At 44.9% G+C, this 24,587-nt stretch overlaps 1 protein-coding gene across 1 annotated transcript in view; it reads right to left on the bottom strand.

Annotated features, from left to right (window-relative positions):
* Positions 1 to 24,587, bottom strand: part of MROH2B (maestro heat like repeat family member 2B) — a gene marked incomplete at its 5' end in the record, with an annotated part of 51,988 nt that overhangs the window by 7,934 nt on the left and 19,467 nt on the right. The window contains 23 exons of the mRNA XM_080677488.1: positions 226 to 366; positions 1,169 to 1,356; positions 2,099 to 2,225; positions 2,792 to 2,949; positions 3,501 to 3,653; positions 6,891 to 6,988; positions 8,649 to 8,769; positions 9,103 to 9,192; positions 9,472 to 9,567; positions 9,660 to 9,795; positions 11,129 to 11,208; positions 11,434 to 11,553; positions 12,276 to 12,302; positions 14,423 to 14,575; positions 15,080 to 15,187; positions 16,275 to 16,391; positions 17,593 to 17,700; positions 20,027 to 20,070; positions 20,631 to 20,772; positions 21,301 to 21,341; positions 21,774 to 21,930; positions 23,374 to 23,487; positions 24,163 to 24,285. Coding sequence (XP_080533614.1) covers positions 226 to 366; positions 1,169 to 1,356; positions 2,099 to 2,225; positions 2,792 to 2,949; positions 3,501 to 3,653; positions 6,891 to 6,988; positions 8,649 to 8,769; positions 9,103 to 9,192; positions 9,472 to 9,567; positions 9,660 to 9,795; positions 11,129 to 11,208; positions 11,434 to 11,553; positions 12,276 to 12,302; positions 14,423 to 14,575; positions 15,080 to 15,187; positions 16,275 to 16,391; positions 17,593 to 17,700; positions 20,027 to 20,070; positions 20,631 to 20,772; positions 21,301 to 21,341; positions 21,774 to 21,930; positions 23,374 to 23,487; positions 24,163 to 24,285 — 2,642 coding nt within the window. The remainder of the gene's footprint in view (positions 1 to 225; positions 367 to 1,168; positions 1,357 to 2,098; positions 2,226 to 2,791; positions 2,950 to 3,500; positions 3,654 to 6,890; positions 6,989 to 8,648; positions 8,770 to 9,102; positions 9,193 to 9,471; positions 9,568 to 9,659; positions 9,796 to 11,128; positions 11,209 to 11,433; positions 11,554 to 12,275; positions 12,303 to 14,422; positions 14,576 to 15,079; positions 15,188 to 16,274; positions 16,392 to 17,592; positions 17,701 to 20,026; positions 20,071 to 20,630; positions 20,773 to 21,300; positions 21,342 to 21,773; positions 21,931 to 23,373; positions 23,488 to 24,162; positions 24,286 to 24,587) is intronic.

Below are 24,587 nucleotides of genomic sequence, written 5' to 3'. Positions count from 1 at the left end.
ATGTAAATGCAACGTGCCTAGAACTGTTCAATGTATCGCTGGTTTTCTGAGGGGGTGGTGAGTTCTGGGGTGATCCTACCACCTCGTCCCAACCCCCTTTGCTCCTTCTTCCTTGTTTCTTCTCCTTGACTGTATACAGGCCCTTGGTGGGTCAGCTGCTGTCAGTGAAGCTGCCCATTCTGAGTTTTCCCCTTTGCATCCAGTTCTCGGACATCAGCAGGTTACCTGGCCAGTGCACACACTCCCATGTGGTGGGTGCCGGGACCGTGGAGCAGCGTCCATAAGTTGTCCCCTTCGTCAGACTCCTTGGCCAGGCCTTCTCTCATGGCTTGGGCTTGCACGCACTTCAGAGTTGTGGTTGAGAGCCTGGGGAGGGGGGGCAGTTGGCATCACAAGAGTAAGTCAACCCCGTACAGCGCACTGAGATGTCCCGGGTTCACTCTTCCTCTTTCCCACAATGCTCCCTCACTCCTGCATTAATGGATATTGTGCCAGGGAAACACTGGTCAGGGCAGTGTGACCTCACACTTTAGTTTTTGGATCAAAGGGAACATCGAGATGATTTGAGCTGGTAAATAATGCCACACAATCTCGCCAACCTCTCAGGAGAAAATGAAGCCCTAAAGGATGGAAACTGAAAAAAGACCGTATTTCACCGATTCTGAAACAGCAGTCCAGAAGTCAGGATGCATCTCGCAATGGCTAGTGTGTGACCATTGTTGCTCAGTGGTTGTTGACCTATGAACCAGGAGGTCATGGTTCAATTCTAGGTCAGGGCACATGCCCAGTTGCGGACTCCATCCCTAGTAGGGGGTGTGCAGGAGGCAGCCAATCAATGATTCTCCCTCTCCCTCTCTTAAATCAATAAAAAAATAGATACACTAGTATATTTTTTTTTTAAAAAAAGAAGAAAGGTCTCAACTAAAGGAAACAGAGTGGGCCATCTGGGAAGAAGACAGCTGCTCATTCGTTCTGTGGCCGCTCTGGGCAATTCCGCTGAGTATGGGCTTGGGGAAGATTTGCTCCACGGCTTAGGGATGGTAGAGCCCTGTACCTTCATGGGTAGTTGAGGCTGTGCCAGAAGGCATTGGCCTTGACTTCTGCAGTCCTGGCTCTGCAACCTGCGATCAGGACAGCTCTAGAAGGCCCTCCCTGCCTGGCTACTTACCGGCAGGGGTCCGCGACCTGCTGCCGCTCCCCTTGCTGCATCACCCGCCGCCTGTAGCTCATGGGAGAAGTGGGCATCTTCTGGCCCAGGGTGCAGCTGACCAGCTTCAGGAGGAGAGTGAACAGCTGTGGGTACAAGCTGGTCACAGGGGTGCCTACGGATACCACTTCCTGGATAGCACAGGCCACCTGAGGGGAGAAAGGACACCTGGTCAGACAGGCTCCTTTCTCCCAGGGACACTCTCTCACTGGGCTGATCGGCAAGTTTGTTTTCTCCCCACACGACTGCCTCCCAGGCTGACCATGCTCATGGTAAAAGCACATAGAAAAGGAAGGCTTGGGACCTCCCTGGTTTAACTCAGTGGATAGAGCGTCAGCCTGTGGACGGAAAGGTCCTGGGTTCGATTCCGGTCAAGGGCACATGCCCAGGTTGCGGCTCGATCCCCAGTAGGGGGCGTGCAGGAGGCAGCCGATCAATGATTCTCTCTCATCATTGATGTTTCTATCTCTCTTTCCCTCTCCCTTCCTCTCTGAAATCAATAAAAAATGTATAATTTTTTTTTTTAAAAAAGGAAGGCTTGCGTCTGAAAACTTCTCAGCTCAGACTGTTTCTCTCTCTGGGCTGCCACGCTGGGCGGCTCCACCTGGCAGGTGAGACGCCATGTGCTCCAGCAGTGGGGTCTTTCAAAAAAAAGAGGGGCTCTTCAGGTCTCCTGAAGACAAATTTGGAAATCCGGAGACACAGATTCTCTTTGGGCTGCTGAGAAATTTGCTTCTGGAAATGGTAGCCACAGACAAAATTACTGCCACATCTGTCTGTTATAAACCGGAGCTGATTTAAAATCAGGGCCAGAGCGGAGAAGTGTGACAAACGCTACATCATCAAGTCCCAGGCGGGTCAGGCCTGTGGTGGGCGGGTGGCCCCACTCACTGAGATGGCGTCCATGCCCGCCAGGTCGTCCTCTAACCCGCTGTCCAGTTTGACCGTCAAGGCCCGCAGGAGCTTGCTGCTGGAGGCGGGGTTCTCAGCCAGGGCCTTCCACAGCGTCTTCGTGTCCCTAGGGCAGCAGGGCAGCAAGCGGAGAAGGCACGGCTCCGTGGAGGAGGAGCGTGTCCCACGAATTCACTCTAAAACCCCGTTATGTCTAGCCAGCATTGTGAGGCAGAGGGGCATGTTAGCATGCCCGGGGCAATGAGGCTGTATTTAACAATCCCGCATTCTGGCCTTGGGTTACTGAGGTTTGTTAATGTCCACCAAGACGGAAGCCTCTCAAAAAGGTGAATTGTGGGCAACCAAAGAGAGGAGAAATATTCACCTTCTAATATTCACTTATTCCTATGGTGTATTTAAGAAAAAAAACCTCATCATTGCTCAATGAGTGTACACACACACACACACACACACACACACACACACACACACATACACAGAGAGATGTATATATATATATATATATATACACACACAGAGAGATGGGAAAACATTATTTTTTAAATTAATGAGGTATTTTCAACCTTTGTTGTTTTCAACCTTTGTTTGCTACCTTTCAAACAGTGAGCCCTTCCCCGATGCCCTGCAGGGTGGCCTTTCCTGGGAGGAGGGACCAGTCTAGTCAGAATCTACCTGTCAAAGGGCAGAGGCTTCTGTAGAAGGTTGGCGACAACGGCCTCCGTGTGAAAGCCGGCTATCTGGGAGATGGCTTCCAGAATGAACTGAAAACTTTCCTCCTTCTGCCTGAGGATTGGCATGTGATAGTAAATTATGCCCAAGATCTCCAACAGCTAAAAAGAGAAAGCCAAAGCCAGCGTTACGTCGTCATTTTCCCGCAAGGACGTGAAAGGCTCAGGGTGTGTATGGTCAGCATATTGGTGGCTGGTGAATTAGAGAAGATGTTGAAAATGATCATAGATTCTACACATGGCCTTTCTCTTATTTAGGAGCGTTGTTGATGCACTGGGTCTTTTTTTCTTAAATCAGTTTAGCGAAAGGCTGCCTTTGGTCAGGTGCTGTGCTAAGTTAAGCGCCGTGAGAAATTTACCCAAGGTGAATAAGATGTAGAACTCTCTCAAAAGAAATGGGTGGTCTGATAAAGGCTGTTGGGCATGTACTCAAAGGCTTGTGCACGAGACAGTGTACAGCTGATGGTATGCAAGAGGTACACAGGACTGATGGGGGCATCCAGAAGTCACTGGTGTCGCTTTGGAGGGACATCTAGTCTGGGTCTCAAAGGATAAACAGCCATTTCAAAAGGCAAAGCGAAGATGGTGGGGAAAGGCATCTTCCTCAGAAGGGTTAGAATTCTGCTCGGCTGTCAGCCGGGCAGTCAGTGTACCTGATCTTCCAAGGCAGCTCCCTGCTCCTTCAGGGCGGCGACCATCCACAGGCCACAGGCCGTCGTACAGGGGGCGCTGAGGCTCTCCAGACCGTCCAGGGTCTCCTCCAGGAACGTGAGAATCTCTCCACTTGGGATGAGCTTACTCACAACCTGAGAATACGCCGGAGAAACTCACGCTAGCCATCACCTTGCTTCACGTCTGGGCACCTACCACATGCAGTTACTCCTTGTTCTGGGATGTTGGAGACCAATGGGCGTGGCAAACAGTGAGAATAGGACTGGGGCCTTAGACACCAGGGAAAATATTAAAATAGGACATAGACATGATTTTTTGCCTCTAAGCAAACTTTCCCTGGAGTTGCCTTTTTGGCATTTTACATTTATCCCATCCCAGGTCTGCTGATGCAATATTCTCTCCAAACTATCTATACTAATAAAAGGGTAATATGCTAATTAGACTGGGAGACCTTCCAAAAGACCTTCTGGACATTCTTCTGGACAAAGCCATGGTGGCCGGGCCGAGGTAGAGGTGGTTAGAGGCCAAGAGGGGAGGGGGTTGTGGGTGATCAGGCCAGGATGGGATGGCAGTTGTGCGTGATCAGCCTGGTGGGGGTAAGCAGACCAGCAGAGGGGCCAGTTGGGGGCGAGCAGGATGTCAGTGGGGGTCAGTTGGAGGTGATCAGGACAGTGGGGGGGGGGTGCAGCTTGGAGTGAGCAGGCCAGCAGGGGGGCAGTTGGGGGCAAGCACACTGGCACAGGGGGCAGTTGGGGGTGATCAGGCTGGCGGCAGGGGGGGCATTTGGGGGGCAAGCAGGCCGGCGGTGGGGGTCAGTTGAGGGTGAGCAGGCCAGCAGGCAGAGTGGTTAGGGGCAATCAGGCAGGCAGGCAGGCAGGCAGGTGAGCGGTTAGGAGCCAGCAGTCTCGGATTGCGAGAGGGATGTCCGACTGCTGGTTTAGGCTCCATCCCTGTAAACCAGCAGTAGGACATCCTTTGAGGGGTCCCAGATTGGAAAGGGTGCAGGCCGGGCTGAGGGACACTCCCCGCCCCCCCCAAGCACAAATTTCGTGCACCAGGCCACTAGTAGTGATATAGTATACTTCATAAGGGAAAAATGACATATAATGTCTACATAGTAATTTATATGATTCACAGTACTTCACACACATTTCATATAGCATAGCATAGAAGTAAGTCTCGCATCTCACAAAGAATAGCTAAGACTTGAGAATTCAGGAAAATCTATCACTGTATACTCAGTGCCATGCTAAACACCAGGTGCCTCTGTACACATGCAGAATCTGAACTCTTATGAGCCCTGTATTTTGCTCTCCGAAGTCTCAATATTAAGAGTAGTCAATAAAAGGTCAAGAAAATTAAAACTTTACAGTTTTCATCTCTACAAGAACTATACAGAAAGTTGGTTAAAGAGAAAATAAGGCTGCGGTCCCAGCTCCAGGCCCAGCTTGCTGCTGTTTCCCACACTGTCACCCTAAGCAATCACCTTACTCTCTGTGACTCATCTTCTCCATTCAGAACAAGGACATTAAACTCTAACGTCTCTCCCAGCACCCAATTAGCTGATCCTTCCTTAACCTATCATGAGGTCATCAGAAAGTTGGTTGATAGCAGTGTGTGAGTGTGAGTGTGAGTGTGTGTGTGAAAAGTGAGCAGTTTGAATGAATTCCAGGAGCATTATCTAGGGCTTTACCAGTAACTAACCATGTGGTCATAATCATGAGTCTGTAGGTATGAGCACAGCCCTCTTCACAACCGGCTTCCCCTCTTACATGGCCTGGTGATGTTTGGTAGGACCATCCTTGAGAGGAAATGGTTCCTTTTCATGAGCAGTTGTGTCTCCCAGTTTGTGAGTTATCATGGTTCCCACATCAGAGGGCTAGACTAGCCTGTTCTACGTAGCACCAAATGCTTGCTTGGGGTCCAAGCTCAACAGTCATCTTTTTTCTTTATTCTTCTCCTTTTTTAAAAAAAAAATCACATTGTATTGGGTGTTGGTTTACAAATAAAGGAAGGAAACTCATGTTTTTGAGTACCTATCATGCATCAGACATTCTTGGCCATGTGACATACCAGTATGCCAACCCGCCCCCCCCAAGTCCTCATCTTGTTCTTCTCCCATATTCTGACCACTTTCTTGTTGTCACCACTGTTGCCTCCTTAGTCCAAGTCACCTAATCTCACACCTAGATTCTTGTAGTTTCCTCCAAAGTTTTTCACAACTGGCACAATTTCACTCTTGACAGCCTATGTTCTAATCTAAACATAGCAGCCAGATGACCCTTCAGAAACATACATTCAGTCACGTTACCCCTCACAGAACCATCACTAGTCCATAAAAGGTTTTTGCAAATTAGGCAAAGGTGTTCTGTCCTCTATTCTGATGGACTTTGTTGGGCCCTTCACTGACATCTGGGGCTAATTGCCATAATACATACAACTCTACAATGTCTACTTTAGGAGTGATGCCGCCTCACACGGGGGGTGCAATGCTGCTGACTCTGTGTGTTTTTCACAGCTGGCACAATGGTAGGTAGTGGGCCCGACTCTGCTGCTCAAAACCCTCTGTTGGATTGACATTTCAATTGCAGTAAAAGCCAAGGTCCTTAACAAGGCCTGCAAGGTTCCTGAATCAACCCTGGACTATCTCTCGGATCTCATTATCTACGTCTTTCTCCATGGCAGGGGCAGGGCGTTTGCACTTGTTGTTTTCCCTCTGCCTGGAATGTTCTTTTCCAGATGTCTGTATGCTTCCCTCTTTCAGAGTGACCTTCTCTAAGGGATTACCCTTTCTTTACTGGACTTTATTTTTCTCAGTGAACACTACTTGACCTGATATTTATTTGCCAGATTCCATCTACTGGGATGCAAGCTCAATGAAGGTAGGCATTTTGTCTTTTTCTATTCTTAGAGCTTAGGACAAAGTCTGGCATATGGTAGGTGCCCAGGGCATATTAGGTGAATAAATGAATGATTGAATAAATGAATGAATTGATCAACCAGTCCTAACAACATCTCTGAGAGGTAGGTTAGGTCATTATTTTGAAGTTGAGGATTCTGAGCTTTGAGCAGTGCACACAGCGTGTACCTGATCGACTCCATAGCCCTCGTTCCTTCTACTCCATCCACTGCCTCCCTCAGCCTGGAGCAGGCCACTTGATTGACAAGGTTCTCCTTGAAATGAGCAGTAGCAGGCCTCAACTGTGCACATGTCAACCCAGAGTTCATAAACGACAGGACAAAGGCCTTTCATTCTCCTTGAATGGCTATGCTGCTGCCCTCTTCGGTAGTGAGGTGTACACAGCTCACTCATTTGAAAGTCAATCTGGAGTCGTCTTTACAGCCCTTGGCCAGTCCTCCATGTCTATTACCTTTGCTATTTTAGAAGAAATCTTGAGCTGGACCTGCACATCATCTGATTGCAGGCTTTCCTGCAATCCCTGCAGTCTTTCCACTTCCAGGTGAGCACCTAAAATCAACCACAGGAGACACAGGTAGGAGGTACAAGACTTGATAGATGTGGAGGAGGCTGGCTAGCTTGTGATGAGACATGAATTCAGCTGCTGGACACTTTCAACAGACACACTGCCTGATGAGACAGTGAGCATAAGAACAGACACATATTGAGTAGTTTCTACCTGCCGGGCACCATGTTAAATACTCGCATATAGTGATGTCATTTGTTACTCAGAAAGGTCATCTGAGGTAGACTCTCCTGCTATTGTCTCTATCTTGCAGATAAGCTGAGGCAGATATGAAGCCATTTGGCCACATGACGGTGAGTGAAAATAGGAAAGTCAGAACTCGTGCCTCCGTCTGTCTGACACCCTGACACCAAAGCCCAGGCTCTTACTACCCTACAATGCTGCTGACTCTGTCGGACTTTCCTTCTTTGGTGAGCTGCTGAGGGGGGAATGGGAAGCCAACTAGTGCAATGGGAACGTCAGCACTGAGTAGGCGCTTGTTGATCTCAGTTTATAGAAGTAGCTTGTTTGCTGTTTGAGTGAATGGTAGTTGTGGAAACACACACCTGGATGATTCTGTGGAAGGCCACCCAGCCCAGCAAAACTCACACAGACTTTGGAGTCACACAGAACTGGGCTTAAAGCCCAGCTCCATGAGATCAGCGGTCCAAGCTACTGGTACATTTTTAACGCCAGATCCCTCGTCTTAAAACTGACTGAGCAGCATCCATGAGTATCAAGTGGGTATTTAATTTAGTATCACACTTGTTACTTGTGTCTAGTAGGTGTTTAATTAATACTCATGTTCTTTCTCTCTACCATGCTCATTTGATCAATCAACAAAGAGTTAAAGTGAATAACAGATTATGGGATTTCTTCTTAACAAAGAGTGTTTGAAGACCTGTTTCTGATGAGGGGTTGTTTTCTTTTTGACTGACTATGCCCTCACCCATCCTTTCCCACCAAATCCCAGGTTTGACTTTTAATGTCTCCAGCATTAGAACAGTGCTTGACATCTGGGAAGGCACTGGGGAAATAGTTCCTGAGTGCCTGCGAGAGTGAAGAGTGAACTAAACGTGGATGGCACTGAACTGAGAAAGTGTGCCTGGCCTCCCTGGCTTATACACAGCTGAGCACACCCACTGCGGGCTGTGCTCCACGAAACACCCGCTGATGTAGCTTGGACAGGAGCCCTGATTGCTGGGATCCACCCGACACTGGGGTTTTAAATTCCTTAGATTGACTGACACCTCCAGTTATTCACATGCACTCATAGAGCAGACCCAGGGCCTGAGATGCCAACTGGGAAACCTTCCCCAAAGTTTTCTCCTAGAGAAACAGAATGAAAGCATAACTTCCTCCTGGGAGACCGGGTGATGGATACTCTCAAACATTCCACCCACTTTCATGGCTCCTTAAGATGCTTTGGTGTCATTATCTTTATTTCTAAAAAAGAATAATAGAACCATGGAGGCAGAAAGACCCAAGAGGCAAATTCCGTGACATAATTAAGGTATTAGAACTCAGAAATGGCTGAACAGAGGGAGGGAGGGAGAGAGGGAAGGAGAGAGAGAGGGACAAAGAGAGAAGAGGGAAACATAGATGTACAAGGAGGAAAACTGGGAAGAAAACAATTATTTTTCTCTCCATTTGTCTTTTGCTCACCTTGTATACAGAACAGAGCAATGGTCGAGCTGGCTGCAGCCTGGCGGATGGAGGGCAGGGTGTCACAGGAGTGCGGGGCCAGAAGGCCGAGCAGCGAGCTGATTTTAAAGTTCTCCGGTGCCTGCAGGACAAAGGGGCCCCCAAGGAAATGGGGTGGCTGGAGAATACCTCCAGACATTCCCAACACTGGAGAGTAAGTCCCTTGATTTCTCCCTGCTGGTCCTTAGAATGAAAGGGGATCTTGGACTTTCCCTCTCAGGGTGGTGGAAAGTAAGCAAGCAGCACACAGACAACCACATGGCTGGTCCCGTGTACTTGCCACCCTGGAAAGCACTCTGCCTGGGACTGGAGACCGCTTTGGGGAGGTCTGGGCCCCAGGGGCCTCGGAGATCCCTGCTGTTAGCAAGCAATGAAACCTACTCATTTGGGGGTGGGGGGTGGGGGCGGGACTCACCTCCACGTCGTTGGTCAGCACTTTGGCGGTAATCTGGAAGGCTCTTTCTCTTTCCCACTCTTTTTGTGAAACAAGCCACATTCGGAGAAGCTGTTGGTCAAAGGATAAGCATCCTTTCCATAGTGTCCTTCATATCCATGCATTCGCATTCTCTCTCTCTCTTGCCCTCCCCCTCCACACACACCAGCCTCTGCTGCAACAGGCCAGACGCTGACCACCCCGCACACTATTGCTGAATGGACAGAATAACAGAACCACAGCATGGGTCGGGCTGGATGTCTCCCTTCAAGGAGGAGGTCCAGTTTGAGAGTTGCACCAGCGCACAGATTAGGGGTTCCGGGGATCAGTCTGAGCAGTGGCCCTACTCACATTAAACATTTCCTGGCAGTCTTCGGCTCTCACATTGTCCCACATCATGGTCCGCAGCAGCTTTCCTAGAGCATCCATGGACCGTTCGTAGAGAAACTAAAATCCCAGGTGAGTGGGAGGGTGAGGCCGAGATGAGAGGGCAAGGCCCCACTGGGCTCTTCCTTCCACCCGGGCCTCACCCCACGTACACTGATGTGCTCCTTGTCCTTGTCTGTCTCGCCCTCATTTCTGAGTCTTTCCAGAGGCGGAAGGGGCAGCAGCCTCCGAATGTTCTCTTCCAGAATGTTCAGGTTGTCATTCAGTGAGAGCTGAGGTTTCAGTTTACTGGAGTGAGAGCCACGTGAATACATGTTAAAATGATCATATGCTGAATATGTTGGATTAAATAAGACCATGATTAAAATTAATTGAACTTGTTTCTTTGTACTCTTAAAAGTGGCTACTAGAAAAATTTAAATGATACATAGGACTTGCATTATATGTCCACTCCACAACACTGTCCTAGAACCTAGTTAATTCTTACTCATGTTCAAGGTTCATGTATTTGAGTTGTCTTCCAATTTGCCTCCTCTTTGTAAACAGACTGATCCCAGGTCCCTTATCTTGTCTCTCCCCACACGTTGGAGACATGCCGTAGGTGTGCTTGGCACCTGCTCTTCCCCGGAGGCTAACTCTCTCCCAGGGCGAGGCCACATGTTGTTTATCACTGTCCCTTTTGAACCCAGCTCAGTGCCCGATACAAAGATGACCCCTAATAACATGTATTAAATCCAATTGTAAACTTCTATAATTACAAGTTCAGAGAACACTTTTCGCATAAAGGTGTTCACCAAAATATTATTTATAGTTCTTAAAAACAGGCCACAATCAAAAATAGCAAGAGGAGGTTGGTTAAGTAATATAAGGCATAGCTAAATAATAGGAAGGCATTACAAATGATTTTTGTTACCTCAACATAATAAAAGCCACATCTAAAAAGCCTGCAGGTAACATCAGACTCAAGGGTGAGAGACTGAAAACTTTCCCTCTAAGATCGGGAAAAGAATAGAATGCTGCTTCCATTTAACATAGTGCTAGAAGTCTTAGGCAGGCCATTAGGCAATAAATAAATAAATAAATAAATAAATAAATAAATAAATTAAATAAAATAAAAATAGGGGTAATTTTATTGTTTTTAAAAACTTTCTCTAGTTTCCAAGTTTTAACAGTGAACTTGAATTTCCTATACTGCAGGGCGGGGGGGGGGGGGATGTTATTTTAAAAACTTGCTTAACATTATTTTCTTCTTCAGGCTTATTGTTACTAACCAACTAGAACTGATTAGGGCTTTCACAATTGTTTAATGGGAAGATTAAAGTTTTTCTACAGGTCAAGATCTGGGAAGAAAAATGTCATTTGGCACAAAATTTCAGTCTTCATATATCAATACATCCGACTCCTCTAAGCTATCCTTCTCTCTGTCAGGCATCAAGTGACCCATCTGTCAGTTTTGCAACTCTAGAAAGAGAAAAGGCCCCTGTTTGAAATAACTCACTGAGGAACTGTGTTCATTTTGGGGAGGGTGCCCTGGCGTCTGCACTGATCTATAAGTCAGAAGGAGGACATGGGGGAGGAACTACTTTTTTTTTTTTTATGAGAACAGCAAAAATTTCTCTACCTGAGGTATCTGATGGCGATTAAGGCTTTCCACCGAACAGGGGTAGCTAAGGAATCCAGGGGCTCGTCCCTGATGAAATCCTGCCACAGACAAGGAGTTGACATGTTTCAGAAAGAGTCAAGGGGGTTTCCCTTCAGCAAGGACGCAGCTGCAACCCCATTGGACCCGTGGGTGCCCTCGGGCAGAAATACAGCCGAGATCTGCTCCTTGGGACTGGCCAGTTTTACCCACTTTTAGAAAGACAGACCCGCAACCTTGGAAATGGACTTCTCAGGGCCTTGCCTAAGTCCTCTCTGCTCACTCACCAGCATGTAACCGAGCAGCAACTCCTTGTAGGAAAACTTGAACCCCTGGTCCTCAGCATCTTGGACAGCAATGCCAATCTCAGTGATACTTCTTGTGAAACTCATTTGCAGATCCATGTCCTAAAGCAAAACGATTCAAGGTACAAGCAGGGGTCTTAGGCAGCCTCCTGGTTCTATAAACGTGTAACCTGGGGTTGGAACGTGTGCCCAGAAGGAGCAAGACTCTCTGCTCCTTTTGCCATGTCTACCTCAGGACATGCAGGGAAATTGAAAAACAGGTCAATTTCCACTCCTCAAACCGCCCCCCCCCCCCCGCCCCGCCACCTGACCCACAGATTGAAGTTCCTCTAAAGTAGTGGCTTTCAAACTTCTTTGACCATAAATCACAGTAGGAAACAGTTTACAATTCCACCCAATATTTACATACACAATATCTAGACCTATCATCTATCTATCTATCTATCTATCTATCATCATCAATCTGAAATAAAAGTTTTAGGATAGTTATTACTATATGCAATGTATTTCTCATCTATTTAAGAACAAAAATGTTGCTGGTTGTGATTTATTAAATGAATTCCATGATCTACTGGTGGGTCACAACCCACAGTTCTAATGAGCCGGCTGTAGTTTGCAGCCTCACTTCCAAACCATTTGTAACCAAATACTGCAACTTGCTCTGTCCTAGATTCGGCTCTGGGATCCTGGCTTCAGAACTGGGTTAATTAGTTATATATTGGGATCCTTTCCTCTGGAAACAAATCCAGAGGACACCTATGCTTACTGCACTTCCAGGGAGCATGATTTGTGTTCAAATATGGAAGTTCAAATATATCACATACCTTGTTTATCACAGACATGCCCAGAACCTGAAAATTCAAAGGCAAAAGCAGATACTGGAGCAGCAGTGAGAGAGTTCCGGCGCCCCAACAAGAAGCCCCGCCCCTCAACCTGAAGGACACAGTAAGCCGGACCCCCGGTCTTGCCAAAGCGCCCACTTCCGCCCGCGTTTTCCAAAGCGAGGCCTTGTACCCTGGCAGGAACTGTCCCTCGGGTGGGTGAGCTGGGACTATGCTACAGAGGTTTCAGGCTTGATCTCAGTTGGAGGAGGCCCTCCTGGACTTGGGTAGGAAAAAAGGGGAAGGCACTTGGCAGAAAGAGCAGTGAAAACTCCTGAAAGGACAGGCATAGGCAACGAGGCAGCTCACCTTGGAGCCGGGTACGGTCAGTTCTGCTGTAATGCTTGCGTTGAAAATGCAAATTGGTTCCATTGTGATTGGCATGTGAGGGAGAAGTTGTAGCAGTGTTGGGCTCTGAGTTTGCTTCCTCGGTTTATTGTGTTATGAGCACTCCCCATCCAAATCTGGCATTGCAACTGTCCATCAGATTTCAGATAACCTTTCTTTGCCACCATGTCAGAATATTTTATACTAGTAACTGTCACAATTGACTTTAGGTGTTTTTCAAGGAAAAATTTTATTTAAAAATATATTTAAAAATAGATTGCTGTTTTTTTTTTTAAATGGCCATTGATGGATTTTTTTTGAATTTTGTGCCCCTCAGCCCATTTTCCTCATCATCCCTGAGGTGTTTCTTGTACTATTCAGTGCGTATGGTGTGTTATAGCAAAATTGATTGTACCTTGAAAATGTACAGTCATCGTTATCTAAAACATCTTTAACTCCTTTCCTCTTTCATTTTTATTAAAATTTTCCTCACTGATGGACTCAAAACTAATGTAACATAAAATGGATTTTTTTGGTTATGTTTTCTGTTCTTGTCGCAGTCTATCAAATTTTGAGTCCGTCAGAACCATCTTTTGAGGATCATGTTATATATACAGGTTCAGTGATCCATCCGGAAGACCGTAGTCCACTAGGGATCTCTATTTACAACAGGTTCTCTATTCTCATGCAGCTGAGGTGTGAGAATCTCAACCCTATATGCCCTTCCACTGGCATATGCTTACTATATCTATATATCACGAGCTCCCTATGGCTCCATGCTTATCACATTCACGCATGCATAAATGTCAAGGGCACAGATTTCACAGCCAGGTGGTTTGTAGAGGGCACAGAAGTGGAGATAAAGGAGCATAGGGTACAATCCCTAACATCAAGGTACTAACAATGGGAGAAGCAGATGGATTCATAGTCAATGAAAGCTCCCCAAATCTGGCTGTGGATAAGAATAATCCATACAACTTTAAAAAATACCGATGCCAAACTCTACCCAGACTGACTGAATCAACCTGCCTGGAAACTGGGTCTGGGAAGCTACTTTAAACTTGATCCCTAGGTGACTATTAGGTGGCAACTTGGGACTAGTCAGCAAAAGGACTGAATTGACAATATGCAGAAAGCACTTTATGAAAGATACAAAAAGTGCTACGGGGGCAGAAATAATGGGACGAATTCTAACTCAGTTCGGTGGCTCTGCATTAGAAGTAGGACACTCTTGGCATGTTTGAGGAGAGCCAGGAACCTTTGGGTGGCTGGGATGAATGTGGAGGGGAAAACAGTACAACATGAGGTGGATTGGGTAGTTGATGAGTGACATATTTTATTCACTTAAAAGTACATGTATGGCATTTATTTTTGAAGCACCATTTTATGTGGTCTACAAATATTACCATATAAAAGTTTAAACAACTATTATTAGTAATACTTCAGAGGCTATTAGAAGGAACTAATAAGCCAGCTGCCCTGAAGTAGAATGGGAGGAATTGTTTGAAGTTCAAAAATAGGTGAGACCACTATGGGTCTAATTGATCTGGGAGGCATCTTGGGAGTGGTATGATGTGAATGTCCCAAGATCATAGGAAAGAGGTAATTTACCTGGCCCTGTTTCATAATAAACTTTTCTGTTCCCACATGTTCTCATCTTCCAAACATACCAGATCCTACCTTGGTTTGGCCTGTTCCTTTGAGCATGAAGATTCCCAGGGAACCCCAGCCTGGAAATTGAGGCAGCCTGTCACGGTCGTTACCTGACAGCATTGGCCATAGAGAAACAGGACTTGGGATATGATGTCTTGATCAAGCCTGGTGAGGAGCTGACCCTTGGGAGCATGGAGGGCCACGGCCCCATAGACCACCATGACATCAGTCTTGCTCAGGCTCTTTTTCCCACAGAAAAGACCCTAAAGACAAGGAGAAACATGAAAAATCTGACTGAAGGAGTTTCCTTTCTCTCATGTCTTTTCCTAATCCTACGGATGACTATAGGGGCTAAGAAACGAGCCTGGGATGATTCAAATCTATCTAAAATGGGTACTCTTGTTTGTCCAAATTTAAACACCCTGGATTGTGTTGTGGATATATAAGGCTTTAATAGAGCTACCTGTGAGAAGTTTGTGTTAATTTTTACTTATTAAATTTATCTCTGTCAGGGGAAGCAGGGCATTCACAATGGAAATTGTCTATGAGGCCTGAACAGCTGGTAGGGACAAACCTAGGCACACACAAAGCTCCTTGGGGCCTTCTGGGTCAGCATTAGTGATAGAAAATAGAGTAGTGTTGTTATCTAGCTGGTCATTCTATAGGGCCTGCTGTCCCACAGTCCTGACCTGGGCTAAAGACTTGGGGATAGGAGTAAGTATCATATGACCAAAAGCTTTGGAGAAGGCTGTGTGTGTTCCTTTTACCTTACATCGATTCATGAAACGCTTTTCCCGATCTTGGAATGTTTTCAGAACTTTTAAGACAATATCCAAGTGGTTCTCGGCACAGTATCCTAAAATAGATGTTATTCCCTAAAATCAGAAAAGATATGATATTTGGAGTTTAACCATTCACTTATTCAATAAATATTTATTGAGCATCAATTATGTGTCAGGCACTTTTTCTAGGTCCTGGGCATGCAAAAGTAAAAGGATACACACCAAACTCCTTGTCCTTGTGGATTTTACAACCAGGTGAAGTGATATTAGATAAACACAAGTTCAGTTAATGTAAATATATAGTATTTTGATGGCAATACGTGCTACAGAGAAAAGAGAAACAGGAAAAGGGCTGCAGGTTGGGGGGAATTTGTAATTTGTTTATTATTTTTTAAGTCCTCACCCAAGGATATGTTCATTGACTTTAGAGAGGGAGGGGACAGAGAGAGAGAGAGAGAGAGAGAGAGAGAGAGAGAGAGAGAGAGAGAGAGAGAGAGAAGAGAGAGAGAAGAGAGAGAAACATCAATCAATTGCCTCTTATACTCATCCCAACTGGGGACTTAACCCACACCCTTGGTATGTGCCCTGACCTGGTGGTATCTGGACATTTAATATGGGAGAAAGAAACCTAAACACCATGGAATTTCTGAGAGGAGAGTATATAACACAACCCAATAATTACTTTATATTTAGGTGGTCTTATTAACCTGGGGAGTTTTTTTTTAAATACACATCCTCCTGCTCTTCCACATTCATATATGCTCTCCAGCCTAGGCTAGGGTAGGGAGTAGGTCAAAGTGCTTTGCAAAAGTTCTCCAGGTTATACTTATATTCTCTCTAGGTTGAAAACCATTGGTATATAATGTTACTTTCAGCTTGTAAACTTAGTGGTTTTGATGTTTATGATCATACTCAAGTTATAAAGCCAATGTCAAAATATATCAAAGATACTCTTGTTAAGTAAGAAGGATTAAAATTCGTTTTTCAATATTTTTACAAAGCTGGTTAAATAATGAAACACTGATATTTAAACACAGTTGTGCCATTTTTTTTCTGAAAAATTCTGTTGGGTTACTTTGACTGTCTTCCTGGATAATTCTGGATAAGTAAGACATTATCATAAAACTGTCAGATGGAATTAATTATCATTGTCATAAGAGGAAATGGAAAGGGCTCCCACCTGACGTTGATCCCCAAGTTGGTTGGGAGCAATTAGAAATTCCTTAATCTGTGAGCTTACAAAGTTTGTGTCTTGGCAGGATGCTAAGGTGGTTCCCAAGGCTTTCCACAGGAATTTCTGCAAAACAAAGGACAAGCAACAGAATGTTAAGCAAGACTCGGATGACTTAATATACTTGATCCCATGGAGCCCTCATAACACCACAACCCTCAGAGGTGGGTATCAACTGTTTCATCAGTCAGTGTACTGAGACTCCAGGCAGGTTAAGTAATTTACCTAAAGCTGCATAAGTAGCAAGTAGCAGAAAGTGCATTCATACAACGAGGAGAGTTAGGTAGAGGCCAGTTGGAGACAGAGGAAGGAAAGAACAGGCCTCTGAGCATTCTTTTAGCTCCAAGTTTTTTAAACTGTAGTAGATTCTTTTCTGACAGCCAGCCTCACACAGCTGGCCCAATGGGAACTAAGACCCAAGCTGTGTGATAAGTGCTAGGGCGGGACTGCTATCGGCCTTCCAGTAGTCATTTGTCTCTCTTCTCTAGAGTAGAACCTCTGGATTTCAGTCAGGAGCATGTCTATCTTGAAGACACTATACTCCTCAGTGTTCCTCTCAGACAGCTGTGGCCCTGTAACATGTGGTCAAATGCAAGGTGAAGAGAAGGTAGCATTTCTTTAGCAAGTCCTCCCTCTTTTTATTTTATTTTATTTTATTTTATTTTATTTTATTTTATTTTATTTCTTTCCCTCTGTATTTCTCTATTTATTTTTATTTTACTTTAAAAAATTCTTTATTGTTTGAAGTATTACATATGAATCCTTTTCCCCCCCATTGACCTCCCCCTGCTCATTCCCACCCCCAGTCCTTTGGTTGATCTCTAACACACATTCCCTCTTCTCTTTCCCTCGCCGCCTCCTTCCCTCTGAGGTTGGATAGTCTGTTGGATGCTTCTGTGTCTCTGGATCTATTTTAGTTCATTAGTTTATGTTGTTCATTATATTTCACATCTTTGTTTCTTGTTTTTTTTAAAATATTGATTTCAGAGAGGAAGGGAAGAGGGAAAGACAGAAACATCAATGGTGAGAGAGAATCCTTGGTCGGCTGCCTCCTGCATGCCCCCTACTGTGGATCAAGCCTGCAACCCGGGCATGTGCCCTGACTGGGAATCATACCATGACCTCCTGGTTCATAGGTCTATGCTCAACCACTAAAACACACAGGCCGGGCTCCTCCCTCTTTGTGGTTGCAGTACAGATAAATTGGAACTTGAGCAGCCACTTCACATTATAAGGTAGAGCTAAGGCCCCTTAACTGGACACCAACCTTCTCAATGGAGGTGTTGCTGTAACTGCCCATTTGCTGGTTGAAATCCCGACTCAGCTGAATGGTCCAGGCTATGTCACTGATCTCCCATAAAGACTCTTTGAGCAACTGTGGAAGGAAGTGGAAGTCAGATATAGATGTGACTGTTTAGTGTGCTTTCTTGATACTTACTACCTTATTTTTCAAAAGTAAAAATATATATTAAATGGGATTATTCCATTTCCCATATAAAAATGAGTTACTTTGGGATTTTGTATCTTGTTTTATTTTAAAAGCCATATTCTCTTATGTTCTGAATTTCCATTAGGAATAAATCACACAGAACGTGGTAGTCACTACAGGTAAGTGCCTTTTCCTTTCTTTTTCTTTGTAAGTAAAAATTGCTTAAAGACTTAAAAGAAAGTAATCTATTCTGAACCTTAATTGAAGTTAATGTTTTTCAAGGTGTGAATAGATTTATAAAAACTCCACAATGTTAGTTTGCTTTATTATAAAATAAAAAAAAAGGGGGACATTTTTGGAGCAAAGAAATGAATGTCTTTAAGAACCAATTACATATACAGGCACTTTTTGCTAACTTCAACTCTAGTAACTAAACATTCCCAGCTTTACCAATTGTTCTGAGCCAAGGCCATGACCAGCCATCTGAACCCATGTTCTTCTTCATTGAACAATGCATACAAAGGTGTTTTTGTCTTTTTGGAGGACAGCATCCATTGCAATTTCTAAAAATCATTATTCGCTATTTTAAGCCTAGAGAAGGACACAATGTCAAAGCCAATGAAAAACTCTGTATGCATTTTCTTAATAGGAACTCATTCAGTGAGTGGGTCCTTTGAAGGGAAAAATGAAACAGCCTTGGAAGTTTGAGGGAAGAAGGCACGTGCAAACAGTTTTGGAAGAAGGCTAGAAGCATACTCAAGACTGCAAGAGGGAAAGAAATTGTCTCAAGGCTTCGCTCTAGAGAAAACCTTCCTTCCTGGTAAGAACAGTTGCTGTAAAATGGTAGCAGGAGAACATAAGGTAGGAATTTTGACAGGGGTGGGAGAGATAAAAGAAACAGGAATAAGGAGAAGAGGTGGATGCTAGAATTAAGGACCAGGAGAGTAGGCAGCGGCTCTCACATCTCATATTGGGTAAGAATCACTGTGGGAGTCTTTAAAAGGTATCAATTCTCAAGTACCCTCCCTCTCCCTTCCCCCTTCCCCCCCAGATTCTGATTCTGGAAGGGGTGGTGATGGGAGATAGGGAGAAGTCACTGAAAATTGACATTTTAAAAGACGCCATATGTCAGTTACCAAATAGTCACGGCATGTAAAGTCCAGCATAGGGAATTTGGTCAATAATATTGTAATAACTATGTATGGTGTCAGGTGGGTATTTGAAATATTGGGAGGGACACTCTGTAAAGTATATGATTGTCTAACTACTGTGCTGTACACCTAAAACAACACAAAAGAATACTGAAAGTAAACTGTAATTAAGGGAATATTCCAAAAAAAAAGAAAAAAAAAGGTAACTGTATGTAATTGCTCTATAGGTGCTTTATAAACTGATATCCTGCTAGATTCAAAGCTCCCTGCTCATTGTGGCCTTGACCTTCTGCAGGGCCCTGAAACCAAAACCTTCCCTGGAAAGCCAATGCACAACTCTTGGCTGAAATTTGCAATTTGGGGAATTTGGGGCGTGAAAGAAGAGGGTTTTTTTTTTCAGAAGAAGGGGCATAATGTGGCCCTTTGGTTGTTAGAAACCAGGAAAAAGACAGTGAGAAGCAGATAGAGAAGAAAATAGAATTGTATTTAGAAGTGGAAATTATGCTAGTCTCAGTTTCTTTTAAAAAATATATTTTTATTGATTTCAGAGAGAAGAAGGGAGAAGGAGAGAGAGACAGAAACATCCATGATGAGAAACATTGGTCCGCTGCCTCCTGCACCCCCCTCACTGGGGATCAAGCCTGCAGCCTGGGCATGTGCCCTAACTGGGAATCGAACCATGACCTCCTGGTTCATGAGTCAATGCTCAACACTGAACCATGCCAGCCGGGCTCGGTTTCTTTATATGATGGTAAAAGAATGCAATTGCAAGGAGAGAGAGAGAGAGAGAGAGAGAGAGAGAGAGAGAGAGAGAGAGAGAGGAAACAAACACCCTGAGAATTGGAGATTTAAGAAAGACCCAGAGAAAAATATTAGTAAGTACAATATTCAAAACTGTCTTAAACTCTTAATCAAATTGGAGACTAAAGATTGTTGCTCAGATTATGGTGACTTAAAGACCATAATTCTTAAGTGATTACTTCTAAGATCCTAGTCCTTTTCCTAAGAAAAGAAAATGCTGATTACTGCCCTGTGGAATCCAGTTCTTTTTGGTTAAGATGGGTAACTTCAGCTGATTTTTTCACCCCATCATCAACAATTAATCTAGCTGCCACCCTTACCTGAAGCAGCATGGCTTCCCATAGCGCGATGCTAGCATTCTTTCCTGAAAAAGAAAGGGCACAATAACTGCCCCAGAAATGAAGACTCAGTTTCTCCCTTGCCAGGTCCCCAGTGGATGCTGCAGTTCCATATCAAGCTTTGTCTTTACACAGGAGGATTATTTCGGATGGAATTTAACATACTGCCAACTTTCAAGTGCTAGTCAGGTGGGCAGAGGGTCTTCAATCCGTGACGAAATCTAGGCTTTTTGCCAATTTCAACAGTAACTACTGAAATGACCAGATTTCAATATTTTAACATGGAGGAATAATAACTTTTCAGAACAGTGCCAAAAGAGAGTTTCTCTAAGACCAGAGGAAGACCAGGGCAGAAGTAAAAGTTCCCGTGAAGGATGTTGCCCACTTGGTCCCTTTCTAGCCCAAGTGTTTTGTAGAGAAACAGAACATGAGCAATCAAGGAAAAAATATAGGTGTCTACCTTGTATATCAAGTTCATTGCTTTTACTGCCTAAAATGAACAACAATGGCTTTAGACAGAGAAGTGGTGCCTCATTTCTCTGTGTTTTTGCCTCCTCGGATCAAGACCGGGTCCCCCTCCCTGTACCTTCCAGAGGCTGCAGGAGCTCAGGTAGGCGTGCTTTCCACAGGTTTACCAATTTGGGGTGAATTATCTCAGGCAGTAGCTTCAGAAGTCCTATTGCACCAACCCCACTTAATTTCCCTAGACTGGCGAGCATAGATATTACCTGTGAGATAGAAGAGAAAATGCTGGTCAACTCAGGGGTATTTTTTTTTTTTTTACAATTGTCCTGGATTCCCTTGATTCCTACATTAGCTAATCTTTTAATAAATCATACCAGTCTGTTCTCACCTATTCCAGAGCAGAAATCAATGAAAGGTGCCGACACTGCAGATATATTTATTAATTAAATAAGGGCATGTGGAATGAGTGCTCGAGTAAATGATACATATGGGGCAAACAAGAGAATGCCATCTAAGTAATAGATGTGAAAGTCATTCCAATGGCACTTATGGATCAGATTCACTCTATGATTATTTTAAAATCAAAAAGTTTAACAAGCATTTCAGAGTGAGAAGATTTTCTAGCCAATTATAAAGTTTCACGAGTGTCATTAGTACAGCAGAACATTTATTATGCCTTTAGTGTTTCTTTTGGTTTGGAGTCTATGTAATATTTATTAGCATTTGCTTGGACCTGAGTCGCCGATATTGGCTTCCACTTATCCCACATTGGTTTTTCGTAACTCACTCACCAGAAGTCTGGCCAGGAGCTGTTGTGGTGAAGGAAGTTTCACTAGAAAGAGAAAGCAAGGTTCATTATTGCAGTAGGGGCTAGCAAATTTCAGATTGGGGTTGGGTACATTATCAAAGCCCTATAGCCTTTCTGGAAATGAGTCTCAGATAAGAGAAATATTTTACCTTTTAGAAAATATGTTTTTATTGATTTTTAGAGAGAGAGGAAGATTTTTAGAGACAAAGAGAGAGGAAGATTTTGAGAGAGAGAGAGAGAGAGAGAGAGAAAGAGATAGAGAGAAATATTAATGTGAGAGAGAAACATTGATTGTCTGCCTCCTGCACGCCCACTATAGGGGATCCAGCCTGCAACCCAGGCATGTGCCCTGAATGGGAATGGAACCAGCAACCTTTTGGTGCATGGGACGACGCTCAACCAACCAACTAAGCCACACCGGCCAGAGCTTGCTTTGTTTTTGAACGAAGTACAAACCAACTCCTGTAGAAATGACAAGGGCTGTTGACTCCGAGGCATTCTTCTTCTTTCTCTCCTCTGCCATAATCAGGCTTCGGATGATGGTGAACAGGCAGTCCAGAGTCCCCGTGTATTCGGCAGGTATCACAAAGGTCAGGATTCGTGGCCATAGCACCTGCGGGAAACAGGCCAACATGCAGGATGGCTTATGCTTTTCCACAACTTCTCCTTGGTCCTCACTGATTTAGAAAAATTTCCCCCACTTGTGATTTTGCTCTACAGGCCAAATCAAAATGAAATCATTGAACAAGATCTCTGCACAGCACATCCACCTTCAGCTGCTAGTTGCAGTGAGTGTTGGTCGGCGTCTCTCCATGGGGTTGCTGCTGGAATTGGGGCAGGTCGGTGGATTCTTCAATGTGACCAAGTGTTGTAGGCACTGCATCCCTGGGCTCCCCACTCAAGTGCTCCCATCTGGGAATAGCCTCTGACCCGCTTAAACTGGTCTTTGATGGACTCCTGGATGCACCAGGTGTTTCTGGCCACTAGATCCTGCTTTGGTGATTATTTAGCTTACGGAAAATACAGATTCCAAGGCGCCTGCCCTGAGGTTCAGATTCTTTTTTTTTTTTAATCCTTAAGATAAATTTTTATTAGTATGGTGGAAATTGGTTCATCAAAGAAAAAGGATCTAATTAACTGACTTGAGATTTCTTCTGATGACTACTCTACATTGTAGCTAGCCTATCCTTTACTTAGACCTAAGCAGCCGTGGGCAAACTACAGCCCACGGGCCGATCCGGCTGTTCTATCCGGTACTCTTGCTCTCCCCTCCGCTCCTTTACTTTGAATTTATATTAGTTCACACAAACACTCCATCCATGCTTTTGTTCCGGCCCTCCGGTCCAGTTTAAGACCCCATTGTGGCCCTCAAGTCAAAAAGTTTGCCCACCCGACAGTCCAACCTCAGAAAGAAGGCGGGAGGGAGCGGTAAGAGATCAACCAAAGGACCTGTATGCATGCAAATCAGCACAACCAATGGACATGGACACTGGGGCAGTGGGGGCCTGTCCTGAGGGGAGGGAGCGGTGGGGAGAGGGGTCAATTGGGGAAAAGGCAACACATGTAATACTTTAATCAATAAAAAAAAGTGAATACCTAAGACTGACTTTGGTGATTATTTAGCTTACGGAAAATACAGATTCCAAGGCGCCTGCCCTGAGGTTCAGATTCTATTAGGCTTCAAGGGAGGCCTGAGAATGTGTGCTTTGACTACCTCCCCAGAGGAATGGGGATGTTTAGCAGCCACTGCATTGAACCACCACCGTTCACTACAGAACAGCTTATCTAGGAATGTTAGAGGAAGAGGAGAAAGGATACATGAAAGTGCTATCCAGATAGCACTTCTGTCCAGATAGAAGATATTACTTAACGAATTGGATACCTGTCTTTGCGGAACTACTATGGGCTGGGCACCGGGCGTCACAATCACCTTGCTCTAGTCAGAGCATCAGAAAGCTGATGCCACTCGGGGGCACACCGTGTCTTTACTTTGAAGCGGGCAGAGCTTTTAGAAGGGCAATCGAAGGAACTGTTGGTGGCGACCAAGACCCCTTACCTGAGGCATCCCAATGACCAGCGGGTCCAGCCTTCTTAAGACCTCGAGGCTTGTTGCTCGGACAGATTTCTCTCCCGCTTCGTCCTCATGGGAGTTAGGTTTCGCTGGTTTCTCCTTCAAGAAACATGAAACAGGCGACTCGTTCAGAATCCCTGCGGGGGGGGGGGGGGGGCCCTCTGGCCACACGTGTGGAGTGCCCAGACTCTGGGGTGGAGGACAGGACGCAGCCACTCAGCCTAAGGGGCTCCTGGAGGCTGGCCGGCTCGGTCTTCAGCATCTCATCCCGGTTTTAAAATGCTTCTTGGAGGAATGGGTTGGGAAAAACACCCCGGACTGAAGCAGAAAAGCAAAAATTGTGGACAAAAAATTTCAAAGACAATGCTTCTGAGTGGACTCCAGTGTCAGTTGTGACGAACTTGCTAAGATCGCTGAGACCTTACCCAGGTGCTTTCCCTGCTGCTCATGTGGAGGAAGGCAACTCCAGGACAGCAACAATCTGGTGTCTTATGTTCCCTAAACAACCCCTTTGCTCTGCCTCTCTCCACACCACCCCCAGGCCTCGGAGGCCCGGTTGCCCCTCCTTAGGGAACACTGTGGTTTAATTACTTGGTTTCAGATAAGCCAGAAGTGATGTCAGTGGAAGGGAACTGATAACGCTAGAGGCTGAAAAACAGAGTGAAACCTAGCTTCTAAATCAGGCATGGGGTCACACCCCAGGCACTTCTAAAACCCAGCTGAGTCAACCGAACTTGGTACAAGGCAGCGCTCAAAACTGCACCCTCTCCCTACCAGATTCCTGTTGCATATTACAAACTGGGAGAAGACATAGTCGATGAGTGGCCAGCCTTCCTGGGCTTCAATGTAGCATTTCTCACACATGCTTTGGATGAGGAGGAGGGTGGAATTTCTTACCTAGAGTCAGAAAAATGCATTTGCAACAATTTACTATGTTGGGCAGAATGGAAATTTAATTTCTCTTATTCTTTAACCTTCATGGATCATTTAGTGGAAATCTTTTTTTTTTTTAAATGGGGTATAAAGTGAACAATGTTACTATAATTTAACCAAAATCTGTTCTTCTTAGCTCCCAAGACATATCCTTTATTTTGACATATTATAGAATATAGGTAACTTTGGGCTAAAACACTGCTTTACTTTTAAAATCCTCAATGAAAGATAGCACATTTAAGTCAAGTTCCACAATCCCTCACCCA

Source organism: Plecotus auritus (assembly GCF_963455305.1).
Source record: "Plecotus auritus genome assembly, chromosome: 7".
Classification (NCBI taxonomy): domain Eukaryota; kingdom Metazoa; phylum Chordata; class Mammalia; order Chiroptera; family Vespertilionidae; genus Plecotus; species Plecotus auritus.
Note: the sequence above shows the minus strand (reverse complement) of the source record. Positions and strands in the feature narration are given on the sequence as shown.